General features: G+C 34.6%; 2 protein-coding genes across 2 annotated transcripts in view; one reads left to right on the forward strand and one right to left on the reverse strand.

The window, feature by feature from the left end:
- Positions 1-5: 5 nt before the first annotated feature.
- On the forward strand, positions 6-14,064 carry slc5a6b (solute carrier family 5 member 6). The gene is made up of 16 exons (XM_051133447.1): positions 6-297; positions 2,463-2,903; positions 4,259-4,324; positions 4,424-4,475; positions 4,570-4,637; positions 7,448-7,602; positions 8,295-8,435; positions 8,521-8,650; positions 8,734-8,822; positions 8,995-9,104; positions 9,271-9,341; positions 11,178-11,264; positions 11,356-11,534; positions 11,635-11,738; positions 13,412-13,533; positions 13,610-14,064. Exons 2-16 carry the CDS (start codon positions 2,556-2,558, stop codon positions 13,730-13,732), a joined length of 1,845 nt encoding a protein of 614 aa, XP_050989404.1. The 5' UTR covers positions 6-297; positions 2,463-2,555; the 3' UTR covers positions 13,733-14,064.
- LOC127179746 (ankyrin repeat domain-containing protein 66) overlaps positions 2,911-16,181 on the reverse strand; it is a 31,681-nt gene continuing 18,410 nt past the window's right edge. The window contains exon 4 of the mRNA XM_051133450.1: positions 2,911-3,075. The gene's annotated coding sequence lies outside the window, so the exon portion shown is untranslated. The remainder of the gene's footprint in view (positions 3,076-16,181) is intronic.

A 16,181-nucleotide genomic window follows, 5' to 3' on the forward strand; every position in this document is an offset into this window, starting at 1 on the left:
TTATTAAATATTAAATGTAATAAGTAGCCAATTATTTTAAAAAGCACGCGTAGAGGAAATAATAACAGCTGCATATGTGTGTTGGCAAACCCGATAACTACCACGATAACATCTTTAGATTGTAAACTGTAAGGTGCACAGTGTTTTATTTGACAAAAGTGGCTCGGTAACCTTCAAGCGTGATGGTTGCTGTAACACTGGGAGGAGTGCGACACTGACATTTAGTGTTTGGCCCCCGGATGACACACATGAAGTGTGTGAAGCTCCAGCGGATCTGAATCTGAATGACTGCTTTAGGTAAGAACACCCACATGTCGAGCAAACGTAACGCACTACATGTGCTTCTGATGATGAGAAACACTGTACCACTGCATGACAATGAGAAACACAGCTAACTAGTCCATCAACTAACCCACGATAACACGGAAGTGAAATTTCACACTCAAATAGAAGGGCTAATTATGTAGATCAGTTAGCAAATGAAATATTTGTACAATTTTACATGAATTCTGGTTTTGGACTATGCATTTGGGGTAAAGTTGAAACTGCAATCAGTGACGTCTCTGCAAAGTAGTCCCAACTGCCAGGAACTGTTAACCCTGTAGTGTCTTGTGGTTTAGTGTTCACCATACCTGATTAACCCATTGGAGCCCTACGGAAATACAGATGCTAATATCATGCTACTGAATGATTACCATATTTATGTAATTTCTGAAACCATAATAATTGCTGATTATTGCAAAACAGCACAGATTTTAGGTGAGACTGACCACTCAGAGAAGATACTGTAAACATGGCATTTAAAATAGGCAAACTATTTTTAAATAATATATAAAATATAAATTATAACATGGAATTTAAAATAAACAATATATTATAAATGTCCATTACCAGTCAAGATTATTAATGTTTATTTAGAGATCTCTTCTGCTCACCAAGCCTGCATTTATTTGAGCAAAAACAGTACAAATTTTGAAGTATTTTTATTGTTTAAAATAATCATTTTCTATCTGAATATATTTTAAAATGTAATTTATTCCTGTGATTTCAAAACTGAATTTTTAGCATCATTACTCCAGTCACATGATCCTTTAAAAATCATTCTAATAATCTGATTTGCTGTTTAAAAAAACATTTATTATTATTATTAGTATGCTAAAAAAAAAAGCTGAGTAGATTTTTTTCAGGTTTCTTTGATGAATAGAAGGTTCAGAAGAACAGCATTTATTTGAAATAATCTTTTGTAGCATTATGTCTTTATCATCACTTTTGACCAATTTAAAGCATCCTTGCTAAATAAAAGTATTATTATCAGTAGTATATTATTTCTATAAATTGTTTCCCCCCAAAAAAGTGACTTCTAACTTTACTGACTTCAAACTTTTGAATAGTTTATAATGTGTAGTGTATAATGATACAAAAGCTTTTTATTTCAGATAAATGCTGATCTTTGGATTTTTCTATTCTTCAAAGAATTCTGAAAAAAAAAAAAATGTACTCAACTGTTTTACATAATGATAATAATAATAATCAGAAATGTTTCTTGAACAGCAAATCAGCATGTTAGAATGATTTCTGAAAGGATCAAGACTGGAGAAATGATGCTGAAAATGTACATTTGATCAAAGGATTAAATTACATTTTAAAATATATTCAAATTGAAAGCAGTTATTTTACATAGTAAAAATATTTTACAATATTACTGCTTTTGCTGTATTTTGGATCAAATAAATGCGGACTTGGTGAGCAGAAGAAAATTCTCTGTGTTCAAAAACTTTTGACTGGTAGTGTATAAATGAAGATGCATGGGCAAAATAGGGTTTTCATATCATACCAGTTTTAAGTAGACTAAATGATTGGAAATGTCCTACATACATCACCAGAGAGAAGTCTGACGTTTTCACTGGAAAATCAAGTTTTGATATTTTGATTAAAAACGTGTAAAATTAAAGTATCAGTCACTCACAGTAAGATGTATAAGATGCATTTGGAAGATAGTGTTAGCCCCAGACGCCAGATCCTGTCAGAAAATATCCATTTTGTCTGGAAACAGAACAACTAGTCAGCAGAGATTAGTCTAATCTAATCTTCGTCTGACCAGCACAAATTCAACAAGTATTGTTATACCAAACTGATTAACAATAACATGACACAAACCTTGAATTTCCATAAACATTCCCTTGTATCTCTTATTCAGCCCTTGAAACACAGTCATAAGACTAAACAACAATGGAAAAATAGTACAAAAAACAATAATATAATGTAAATTACTAATCATTTAATGAATCAATATGAATATGAATATATAAGTGGATAAAATTATTATAAATGATCATATGATTAAATTTAGTTTGCATTTGACAATCCTCAGATCTTTCAATAGATTTTCATACTAGCATAACATGAAATCATAACCTGACTGATTAAGTACATTATCTTATATCAGTTGTGACATGTTTCAGGTCGTCATCAGATTTGCCAATCAATGGCTCTGACCTTTGTCCTGATCACGAAGCGGAGACTGTAATATCACGCTTCATGCCAGCAGTCTCAGTATGGATCCCGCAGGCCACAAGTACTTCACTGTTATTGATTATGTGATATTCGCCTTGCTGTTGGTGGCCTCCATGGCCATCGGGCTGTACTACGCCTTCACCGGAGGACGCCAGAGCACCACGCGAGAGTTCCTGTTCGCAGACAGGAGTATGAAGTGCCTGCCGCTCTCTCTGTCTCTTATGGCCACCTTCCAGTCGGCCGTGGCCATCATTGGCACGCCGGCTGAGGTTTACGCCAATGGCACGCAGTACTGGTTTATTGGCTGCTCGTATATTCTTGGTCTCCTGATACCAGCACACATTTTCATTCCTTTGTTCTACAGACTGCATCTCACCAGTGTTTACCAGGTACATGTCCTTTGAAAACACTGAAGATATCTTATGAAATAAAATAAGGGTTCACCCAAAAATTAATATTTAGAGAAAATTGACTTACCCTTACGCCATCCAGAATGTAGATAAGCTTGTTTCATCATCAGATTTGGAGACATTTTGCATCACTTGCTCACCAGTGGATCTTCTATAGTGAATGGGTGCCGTCAGAATGAGAGTGCAAACAGCTGATAACATTACAATAATCAACAAGTAATCCACACCACTCCAGTCCACCAATTAACATCTTGTGAAGCAAAAAGCTGTGTGTTTGTAAGAAACAAATCCATCATTAAGCCACTTTTAACTTCAAACTGTTGCTTCCAGCTAAAATGCGAGTCCTCTATCCATAATAACGCTTCCTCCAGTGGAAAAAGTCATCTTGTCTGAATCAGGAGAGAAATATGCACAAAAGAAACACAGGTGAAAGCAGTCTAAAACACTTCTAAATATGTATGTTGGTGGATTTTGTTGTCAGAGGACAACAGGATATGAACTTTTTTTTACGTTGAATGAAGCGTTATTATGGATTATGAAATTGTATTTTGCCCAGAAGTAAAATTATTTTTGCTTTTTATTTTTGGACCCCCTCGAAAACGAGATGTTTCATCTCAAGGGGTTATCCTCTTAACACTAATAAAATTTGAATTTGAATTTGAATTTGAATTTGCGATACACAAAGTTTCAGCTGATTTGCGAACCCACTCCGAAGTCCTGATCTAAATCAAACAATACGCACATCTGCTCCGAAGATCTGGATCAAATGATTCGCAATCCGACTGGAGCAATTCGAAACATTGAATCATTTTGCGATGCAATTGTTTAACTGATTCTGAGTTTCAAAAAGTTCTGTTTCACCTATTTTTGCCTAGTTTCACCTTTTTAAAATCATAACAAACGATGTCGAAATTCAAAAATGGCTCTTTAAGTTTGATCAGTTTTTTTGCTTGAGCTTATTGATCTAAAGTCTAGAGTTTGAATCATTCGGAGCTGTGTGCAGGTAATGAAATGCTAAATTTCTCCAAATCTGATGAAGAAGCAAACTCATCTATATGTTGGATGGCCTGAGGATGAGTAAATTTTGTGCATTTTTTTAAATTGGACTGTTCCTTTAAGAATGTTCACTAAAAGGTTTTTTGGCAACAAAAACGTTTCTTCTATAACACTGCTACAAAAAAAACCCTTTTAGAACTTTTAGTTTTATAACAGTGTAGCAACATCCTGGCAACCAAACACGACACTGTACCGACACTGTCTTTTTTGCACTTCTAATGTTTTCTTTTTTCATTGTTTGCTTTATGAAGCATGCTAATATCTCTTTCACCTCACAGTATTTGGAGCTGCGCTTCTGTAAAGCAGTCCGTATATGTGGCACTGTTACTTTTATTTTTCAAATGGTAAGTCCCAGCCTCTCTAAAATGAAGTTTGCATTTTTGCATATTTAATGCATTGCATGGCTCTTTTTGAGAGAGTTATGGTGTGGTTCCTTTTTGCAGGTCATTTATATGGGTGTTGGCATCTATACACCTGCCCTTGCATTGAATGCAGGTAATGTTACAAATATATTTAGACGTAATTAACGCTATTACTGCATGTACATGAATACAACTCTCTGTTACTAATAACACATGTCTGTGTCTAGTTACTGGTTTTCATTTATGGGGAGCAGTACTGGCGACTGGGTTAGTGTGCACTCTTTATACTGCACTGGTAAGATCATTTTTAGTTGTTTAAGGTTTCTTACTGTACAGATTGCATGCTTCTGGTCTTGTTGTGCACATTTCATAAGTGCATGATATCTGTGTTTTCTTCGTAAACGTTCAACAGCTTTGTTTTGCATCTTAAACATTTGTTTACCGATGACAGCATCTGATGTTAACCATTAACCCTATAAGGCTTGCTGTATTATATTTGATATGCAAATATGTAAGGCAAATGATCGAAGCCATAATCTAACTCTGTTCATAATCTACTACAGTACATGCTTTCTGTCCATTTGCTTCAAATTGCATGTTTTTGTTCAGTTTTGGCCTCTTAAAAAATCCTTGAGCATGAGCTTAATGTTCTCATTTTATCCAACCAATTGAGTTATAACAGCCTTTCACACATTAAAAAAATACATTTTTCAGACTGTTATTTCATGTCAGGCTTTACAGGGTTAATTAAGTTGGCCTGAGGAAGCCTAAACTGAATGGCTGCTTTGGCTGGTCTCCTAGGCTGGTTTTAAAGTGGTTTTATGGCCACTTTTTAGCTGGCCAAGCTGGGAGACCTGCTAAAAGACTAGCCAAGGTTAAACCAGCTATTTTTAGCTTAAAACTGCTAAAACTAGACAACCAGCCTAGGCTGTTTGCTGGTAGGCATGTTTTGATGCTGGTTTAAGCTGCACCTTTGCTGGGTTATGCTGGTCCTTGACCAGCAACATGACCAGCATAAACCAGCAAAGGACCAGCACAAACCAGCTAAGAACCAGCTTAAACCAGCATCAAAACATGCCTACCAGCATATGCTGTTTTTTTCACCAGGGTAGCTGGTTTAGACATGCTAATCATGCTGGAAACATGTTAATCATGCAAGTAACTTGCTAATCATGCTAGTAACATGCTACAAACTTGTTAACCATGTTAGAAACATGTTAGTAACTTATTCATGTTAGCGACATGCTAGTAACTTGCTAATCACACTGGCAAAATGCTAGTAACTTGCCAATCATGCTAGAAACATGCTACTGACATGCTAATCATGTTAACAACACGTTAGTAATATGCTAATCACGCCAGAAACATGCTAATCATGCTAGCAACATGCTAGTAACTGGCTAATCGTGCTAGCAAAATGCTAGTTACTTGCTGATCATGTTAAAAATATGGTAGCAACATGCTAATCATCATACCATGCTAGCAACAAGCTAGAAACATGCTAATCATGTTAGAAACATGTCAGTAACATGTTAATACTATTAAAACATTTTAACAAAATGATAATCATGCTAATAATATGTTAGCAACATGTTAATCATGTTAAAAACATGCTAGCAACATGCTAGTACCTTGCTAATTGTGCTAAATCATGCTAGTAACATGTTAAGGACTTGTTAATTATGCTAGTAACATGTTACAAACTTGTCAACCATGTTAGAAACATGCTACCAACATGTTATTAACTTGCCAATCATGTTAAAACGTGCTACACAACATGCTAGTACTATGCTAATCACACAAGAAACATGCTAATGACATGATAATCATGCTAACAACATTCTAGTAACTTGCAAATCATGTTAACAACATGCTAGTAACTGTTAATTATGCTGAAAAAACGCACTACCAACATGCTAGTAACTTGCTTATCGTGTTAACAACTGTTAGTAACTTGTTAATTATGCTAGTAACATGTTACAAACTTGTCAACCATGTTAGAAACATGTTAGCAACATGCTAGTAACTTGCCAATCATGCTAAAACGTGCTACTGACATGCTAAGCATGTTAACAACCTGTTAGTACTATGCTAATCACACAAGAAACATGCTAATGACATGATAATCATGTTAACAACATTCTAACTTGCAAATCATGCTAACAACATGCTAGTAACTGGCTAATCGTGCTAGCAACATGCTAGTTACTTGCTGATCATGTTAGAAACATGGTAGCAACATGCTGATCATGATACCATGCTAGCAACAAGCTAGTAACATGTTAATCATATTAGAAACATGTCAGTAAAATGTTAATACTATTAGAATCATTTTAGAAACATGCTAATCATGCTAATAATATGCTAGCAACATGCTAATCATGTTAAAAACATGCTAGCAACATGCTAGTACCTTGCTAATTGTGCTAAATCATGCTAGTAACATGTTAAGAACATGTTAATTATGCTAAAAAACGCACTACCAACATGCTAGTAACTTGCTTATCGTGTTAACAACTGTTAGTAACTTGTTAATTATGCTAGTATCATGTTACAAACTTGTCAACCATGTTAGAAACATGTTAGCAACATGCTAGTAACTTGCCAATCATGCTAAAACGTGCTACTGACATGCTAAGCATGTTAACAACCTGCTAGTACTATGCTAATCACACAAGAAACATGCTAATGACATGATAATCATGTTAACAACATTCTAACTTGCAAATCATGCTAACAACATGCTAGTAACTGGCTAATCGTGCTAGCAACAAGCTAGTAACATGCTTATCATGTTAGAAACATGTCAGTAAGATGTTAATACTATTAGAAACATTTTAGCAACATGCTAATCATGCTAACAACATGCTAGCAACATGCTAATAAGATGTTAATTTTGCAAGAAACAAGCTACTCATGCTAAAACATGCTACATCAACTTTCATACTTTTACAACTGCTTCAAACTTTCAGGCTAGTCTTTCTCAAGCCAACTCAAAGTTTTCAAATTTTATTTGTCTAGTTATGATTTAAAAGTCAAATACTGCATCATTTCATGTTTTCAGCATCTCAGAGAAGTTGTAATTATTTTAGCATGTTTTTGTAGGGTGGACTGAAGGCAGTGGTCTGGACCGATGTTTTCCAGACAGTAGTGATGTTTACTGGTCAGCTGGCCGTCATCATTGTGGGCGTTCATCAGGCTGGTGGTTTGTCTGATGCCTGGGCGAAAGTCAGAGATGGTGGACACATCTCTGGGATTGAGTAAGTTCGCTATAAATGGTTAAAACTGCAAATAAACTGGTAGGCAGCATGTTTAATCACCAGGCCGCTCCAGGGCGAGTCACTTTGAATGAACACATCTAATAAATCAAGGCTTTTCAAACTTTTTGAAGCCAAGGACCTCTAAATATGACGACAATCTCCTTTTCAGGTTAGGCAGCTCTTTATTTAGATGTATAAAGTCATTTTATAGTATAATAATATCCATAATTAAATAATTGTTTTTTATTTTGTCATTGAACTAAACCAACAGCAAATAATGAAAATGTTTACTTACTTACTTATTTAATATTTCATCTGAAAGTATTTTGATTTGTTTGCACCTTCAGATTCCAGATTTTCAAATATCAAATTAAGCTTTCCATACATCAATGGAAAGCTTATTTTGATATTTGAAAATCTGGAATCTGAGGGTGCAAACAAATCAAAATACTTTTCTTTTCAGGCTTTTCTTTTCAGAATTTTGAGTTTAAATCTCGCAATTCTGACTTGTTTCTCCCAGAATTGCGAAAAGGGTGAAATATAAAGTCAGTTACTTTTTTTTTTTTTTTTTTGATCCTGTGGAAAGAATAAGCATCACTGATACTTAACAAATCCCTAATGCAAGTATCTCGTCGTGATATCATTTTGAAACTCAAATTCACTTCTCATGTTGACTGACTGTGTCTGTCCAGCCTGAATCCCGACCCAACGGTACGACACACGTTCTGGACGCTAGGTGTTGGAGGAGTGTTTCTGATGCTCTCTCTATATGGAGTGAACCAGGCTCAGGTTCAGAGGTACCTCAGTTCTCGTACAGAGAAAGAAGCCGTCATGTAAGTGCTCCTTTTACCCACTTACAGACCCCTAAGGCTCTCAGATGAACGTATGAGTCATAAAACATCATCTGTTCTCCTGCAGGTCCTGCTATATGGTGTTTCCTTGTCTTCAGGTGGCTTTAATGCTCAGTTGTCTGATGGGGCTGGTCATGTACGCTTGCTACGGAAACAACAGCCCATTAAAACAGCAGTACATCACATCCAAAGACCAGGTTAGCAGGACCAAACAACAGTAAATTCTAGAATTCTAGAAAATATAAATAGTGAATTTATATGATGTGTTTTGACGTCACAGATGGTGCTCTATTTTGTCATGGACATGTTACAAAACTTCCCTGGACTTCCTGGATTGTTTGTGGCCTGTTTGTTCAGCGCATCACTCAGGTAGCAGCGTGATTACTGAAGGGATCATATTTCACAGATCATATTTCAGTTAAAGAACAATGACTGTATTATAAGATCTTCTCCTACAAGATACTTCTAAGCCTGCAATAAAAAGTATAGAAAGTGTACTTATTTGTATATGCAAATGAGACATTCTCCTTCTCATTCACAGTACAATATCCTCAGCTTTTAACTCATTAGCCACAGTGACTATGGTGGATCTGATCAAGCCCCATTTCTCAATGACGGAGGCCAGAGCCACTCTGCTGTCAAAGCTGCTGGGTGAGACATTATCTTCAATGCTTATCTCTTCATTTAAAATGATTTCTGTCTTTCCGCTGATGCACAGTGATAGAATATGTTTCCTCTGGTTTCCCCTTTACTCAAAAAGATCAAATGAAGCTTTCAGTGAGCATGTTTATAATGCATGATTATATTTCTCATCCAGCGCTGGCATATGGGATTATATGTCTGGCTATGGCTTATGTCGTGCATTTGATGAACAGTTCAGTTCTTCAGGTAAGCATGCATGCTTTTATAAGCAGTGGGGTCATTCTATAATTAGGGGTACATTTAGCATTTGACAAAAGTTTTACTTTTTTCCAAAAACCCACACATGAACTTACATAGCTGCTTTGAAACAGTCTATATTGTATGAAGTGCTATATAAATAAAGGTGATCTGTAGAAATATGTGCATAAAATGCCATCTATGTTTGCTACTTTTCACCATGTTACCTTTACTGGGTAACAAAGTTGACAAGTAACTTAGTTGACATTTTTAGTGTTTTGGGGCTATACTCAGCATAGAAGCCCAGAACTACTGAGTATATGGTATGTTTAGAAATATGTTTTCATAAACAAAATATACGTTTTAGTTAAATTGTCTTGTTTGCAGCAATAATACGTGTGTAACACAGTTGACAGTCAATTAATCCACTCTTGTCACAGGTTTAACCAATATTAGCGGAAAATGAGAGAACATAACTTCTAGTGTTTCATCCATGTGCTTCTAGAGGAAATATTATCATACTGTGCAAATTATGTGAGAATGGGACAAACCATTCCTTTTTGAGGGGGTTTCTAGTGGGTAACTTAGTTGACAATGGTTTTTCGGACACAAATAAAACAAGTTATATCACAATAAACACTTATTATTTTTGAAGGACACACCCAAATGTCTTCATAACCTAATCTAACTGAAGGCAAAACTATGAAATTAATTTATATTTGAGGTCATGTTAAAATGCAGAGTAGAATGAGCAACTTTGTGAAATCAGACAGCTGAATACCAGGTTTGTATGTGATATGAACATCATTTTTTAACAAAAGATATGGCTTTTTTAACATACAGTAGTGTGATTGGGAAAAGTATAATTGTGTATTAGAAAATTAAGCATCAGGCTTTATATTGATGAAAATATATTAAAAATATTACACAATTATAGAATGACCCAGTGATGAATTTATAGCAGAATTTATAATCGGCTTATGTTAAGAAATCAAAATATATCCTGTGTTAAATCAGAACTATCAAAACGTCCTTTATAGTCAAAAAAGTTTCTTTAGATTATTAAAATGACCTTGGAAATTTGGAGAAAATTGACTCTTCCCCAGGGTATCCAAGATGTAGATGAGTTTGTTTCTTCATCAGATTTAAAGAAATGTAGCATTACATCACTTGCTCACTTGCAGTGAATGGGTGCCGTCAGAATGAGACTCCAAACAGCGGATGAAAACATCACAATAATCCACACCAGTCCAGTCCATCGGTTAACATCTTGAGAAGCCAAAAGCTGCGTTTGTAAGAAACAAATGTTTTAACCTCAAAACCTAGTCTAAAAGAGCTTATAATCCATAGTATTGTTTTCTCCGGTGAAAAAGTGGTTTTGTCTGAATCAGGAGAGAAATATGCACATATCAAGCAAATAAACCAATTTTTAAACATTTTTAAGTGGATTTTGATGTGAAACGACAACAGAAGGTTAACTTTTTCACTGAAGGAAGCCTTATTATGGATTATGGGTTTGTATTTTGACCAGAAGCGAATGTTGAAACTTTGAAATGCCTTAATGATGGATTTGTTTTTTATAAACGTGCAGCTTTTCACTTTTCAAGATGTTAATTGATGGACTGGAGTGGTGTGAATTACGTGTGGGTTATTGTGATGTTTTTATCAGCTGTTTGGACTCTCATTCTGACGGCACCCATTCACTGCAGAGGATCCATTGGTGAGCAAGGGATGCAATGCTACATTTCTCAAAATCTGTTCTGATGAACAAACTAAATCATCCACATCTTGGATGACCTGAAAGTGAGTAAATTGTCATACTGTAGTTGTGTATTTCACTTTAAGGCCGCTCTCAGTATCTTCGGGATGGTTGGTGGGCCGCTGCTCGGTCTGTTCTGTCTCGGCATCTTTTTCCCATGTGCAAATAGCATTGTAAGTTCCCTTCTTCCTTTCATCCAACCATCATTCAATACATGCATCAGTCCACCCACATGAATAAGGAAGTTTTCTCTCTTTGATTCAGGGAGCTGTAACAGGACTTGCCGCAGGTCTGATCATGGCATTCTGGGTTGGTATTGGTGGCTTTTTGTCTCGGATGCCCAGTTCTGTACAAGTTCTTGCCCTTAACTCTACTAACACCATACCAGGTGCCCCTGAAAACATCACCGTCACAGCCGTGCCTGCTGTCATAGATCCTGCCAGGTGATTGTAGATCGGTACAAGTGTGCACTGTAATGTGTGTGTGTGTGTGTGTGTTCATATATAGGAAAAAAATTAAATGCTTTTCCTCATGTTCCAACAGACCCGTAGGGCTGAATGGATTATATTCTCTGTCATACATGTGGTACAGCGCTCTCAACTCCTCCACCGTGGTGCTCATCGGACTTATTATCAGCTTCATGACTGGTATGAAACATTGACCTAAAGAGCTTCTGATAGTGTTTGTTTAGAACGCGACATTAAAAGTGTCTCAAAATTGAGTTGCTTGGTGATTAGAGGTTTGGTATTACTTTTCTAAATAATTATTAGACTTAGAAATTTAGTATTGTTGACGATAAAATAGGTGGGAAAAAAATCACAATTAAACTGAAGGAAGGACCCAGAAAATTACAAAGAAAATGCAACTGGACATGCAAAAGCCTAGCAATAGCTCAGCAAGAATGCAGAAACTGCATACACTGAAATAATTAAATATTGCATTGTGTTAATGTTAGCAGATGCAATAGCTAACATGAGTGAACTAACAACTAGCTATATATATATATATATATATATATATATATATATATATATATATAGTTGTTCAAGTTAGTGCATTAATGGTGACACTTTGCAGTAAGGTCCATTAGATAACATTAGTTAACATGAACTAAGAAAGACCAATACTTCTACACCAGCTATTAATTTTAGTTCATGTTAATTTCAGCATTTACTAATGCATTATTAAAATTAGAAGTTGTTAACATTAGTTAATGCACTGTAAACTAACATGAACAAATGAACGACTGCATTTTTTTAAACTAACATTAACAAAGTTGAGTAAATAGTGTAATAAATGTATTGTTCATTGTGTGTTCATGTTAGTTAATACATTAATATTAACTAATGGAACCTTATTGTAAAGTGTTAAGCTTGCTTAAAATAAAAGGTAATTGCGACTTTTTATCTCACAATTCTGGCTTAATACTACAATTCTGAGAATTGCAAGAAAAAAGTCAGAATTGTAAGATGATTGTTATTCTGTGGTTTTAAAAATGTGTTAGTAAATGCTGAAATTAACATTGAGTAATATTAGTAAATGCTGTAGAGGTATTCTTCATTGTAAGTTCAAGCTAACTAATGTGTAGTAAACTAAATGGAGTTAACATGTAGTTAACTAAATAAAACCCTATTGTAAAGTGTTGCCATAAAGCTGAGATAAAATATAAATACTAGATGAAAAACCTAAATGAACATGGCAACTAACTAAAATAAGTTGAAGTACTAAAATTACAAAAAATGAAACTGAAAAAATAAAATAAATAAAAATAAATAAGCAGAAATATAGAAATATAATAAAAATGACAAAAAGCAACAAAATTACTAAAATTAAAATGAACACTGAAAATAGTATAAAAATCATACTAAAATATGGAAGCTTTTTTCCACCACAGAATAAAAATCATCTTACAATTCTGTCTTACAAAAAGTCACAATTACCTTTTATTTTAAGCAAGCTTAACACTTTACAATAAAATTCCATTAGTTGATATTAATGTATTATCTAACATGAATGCACAATGCACAACACATTTATTATACTATTTATTTATCTTTGTTAATGTTAGTTAATAAAAATACAGTCGTTCATTGTTTATGTTAGTTCGCAATGCATTAGTAAATGCTAAAATTAATTAAGATTAATAAATGCTGTAGAAGAATTGTTCATTCTTGGTTAATTTAACTAATGTAGTTAACTAATGTTAACTGATGAACCTTATTGTAAAGTGCTACCAAATACACTGGTAGCAGCATATGAAAACACACAGAAAAATACCATTTTCTAATTTATATATCTTTTCTTCTACACGTTTTTCAAGGCCCAACAAAAGGAGACGATGTGGCCTCCGGCACAGTGTATCCTGTGATGCAAAGGGCACGATCCCTTCTGCACAAGCTTGTGAAACCGAGCACTTGCTGTACGGCTCCTCCTGCGCACACGGTAAGACTGTCTTATGACTTTACAGTACAATGTATTACTGCTTTAGGTGAGTTTACTCTAGTAAAACTGCTTCTAGGAGATGGATGGTCATAAGGAAATGAATGGAAACGTAAAGGAGGATGCTGGAACTGAGGAAGAGACAGACACATTTCTCCCATCAGATCCAGTTTCTCCCCTGGAGCAGGAGACCTCCGTATAGCAAAAACAACAAGAACAGGTTATCTTGCACGCTAGCACTGTGTGTTGTAAATATGCTGTATATTGATGGTGTCAGTAATGCAAATTACAGAGATGTGTGCCTGTAATTATTCTGAACGAAAAGGTTTGCCTAGGTGTACATTTTTGTAATAGACTGTATATTTCTGTCACATTTGTATTGTTTTCTATGTGTATAAAACCAATGAAAAGTTTTTACAACATGCACTAAAATGCCAATGCCTGATGTAAAGTACAAATCCAAAGGACAAAAAGAATGTTCAGCAGAGCCATTTTTCTAATAAAAGCACTTGTGCATCATGTGTTATTGCTGTTTTGGGTGAGTCTCACAAGTCTGTCTTATATTTCACCCTAAAATAAAAACAGAACATAAAAACATTAACTTTTTCATATAAGAATAAACTGTCAAAACAATGCTTTTCTGTTTTCACAGTATTGCAAAATGGAAACTGTGAGAAGAATTATCATGAAAATGATACTTTGCAAATAATCTAAGGCTGTATTTTCTTTTACCAAATCTTTATTTGTTTATGTATTTAATTAATTAAATTTAGGCTGATATGTGTCCTGGACACGTTCTTGACAAGTTACACATTTTAGAAAAGATGCTACATTAATATGAATTGAAATTGACATGTGTGCATATACATGCATACTGTACGTACTTTTGTATTAATAATACACTACCAGTCAAAAGGTTTTGAAGATTTTTAATGTTTTTTCTTCTGCTCACCAAGCCTGCATTTATTTGATCCAAAATTTTCTATTTGAATACATTTTAACAAGTAATTTATTCCTGTGATTCCTGTCACATGATCCTTAAGAATCTAATATTCTGATTCTGATATTCTCAAACAGCATTTATCTGAAATAGAAATCTTTTGTAACATTCTAAATGTTTTTGTCATTCCTTTTGATCAACTAAGCATCCTTACTTATTAAAAAATGAATTTCTATAATTTCTCCCCCCAAAAAATGGATCTTTCTGTTCATCAAAGAATCCTGAAAAAAATCTACTCAACTGTTTTAAATATCGATTGATATTGATAATAACAAAAATGTTTCTTGAACAGCAAATCAGCATATTAGAATGATTTCTAAAGGATCATGTGACTGGAGTAACGATGCTAAAAATGTAGCTTTGATCACATGAATAAATTACATTTTAAAATATATTCAAATAGAAAGCACTTGTTTTAAATAGTAAAAATATTTCAAAATTTAACTGTTTTGTACTTTGGAATAAATGCAGGCTTGGTGAGCAGAAGAGACTTTAAAAAAACGGTAAAAATCTTACTGTACAAAAACTTTTGACTGGTAGTGTATGTTATTATAAAATAAAAAAATAATTTACATATAGACACATTTTTGTATTTATGCTACATATGCAATACATATGCATTGATAATGTTGCATACCTTAAAAGTCTGCATTTTTGTTTTAGTTAGGCCTATATTTGTCCAGCAGATGTCGCCAATGCGCAAAATCCACAAAAGGCCCTAAACGTCCATGTTTAATGAAAATATACCAAAAATACACAATTTGTGGTTCCTCAAATTGCTGCACAGGTGAGACCTCTAAGAACATTTTCAAGAGTACCAGCTGAAAAGTGAAAACAGCAGGCTACTGCTGTGCTTTATTAAAGCAGATTGGTCGAGATGATTTTAGGTTTTCACGGTCAGATGCTCAGCCGAGATGTCGTAAATGCAACTTTATAAACAGACAAATGTCATGCTGACATTTCAGAGTGCTATTTCTTGGCTAAATGTCAGTTCTTTAACTGAAAGATGGTGAGTCAACGGTCCAAAGACTCAGTGAATGGCATTGCAATAAAGCCTGCAGGAACTTCCTGCTAAATGAAGCTTTGAGCAGAACTTTCTGGTCCAATAAAGATGCCTGTTTATCTATCTATAGTGACTAAAGGATGCACTGTTTGGATGTTGAGTAACCAGCATACTTTTATGTTTTATGACTGACAGATTTGCATTGTAAAATAGATGTACGTTGTGATGATGCTGTGTTTGCATGAGCAAACTTACTTAACTTGACAGCATTGTCTTGTGTTTAAAGAGTTGGTTTCTTTATTTTTTTTTATCAGAATAGATTTGGAGAAATGTAGCATTTCAACACCAATAGAGCATTCCAACAACGATGGATCCTCTGCAGTGAATGGGTGCCGTCAGAATGAGAGTCCAAACAGCTGATAAAAGCAATAATCCACCAGTCCATCAGTTAATATCTTATGAAGCAAAAAGATTTGTGTTTGTAAGAAACAAATCCATCATTAGGATATTTTTAACATCAAACCATTGCTAAAAGTCCATAAAAACACTTCCTTTGTGGATTGCTTTTGGATTATTGTGATGTTTTTGGACTTTATTCTGACTACAGAGAATTCATTTGTGAGCAAGTGATGGAATGCTACAAATTCA

The sequence above is a fragment of the Labeo rohita genome, chromosome 17 (genome assembly GCF_022985175.1).
Source record: "Labeo rohita strain BAU-BD-2019 chromosome 17, IGBB_LRoh.1.0, whole genome shotgun sequence".
Lineage (NCBI taxonomy): Eukaryota > Metazoa > Chordata > Actinopteri > Cypriniformes > Cyprinidae > Labeo > Labeo rohita.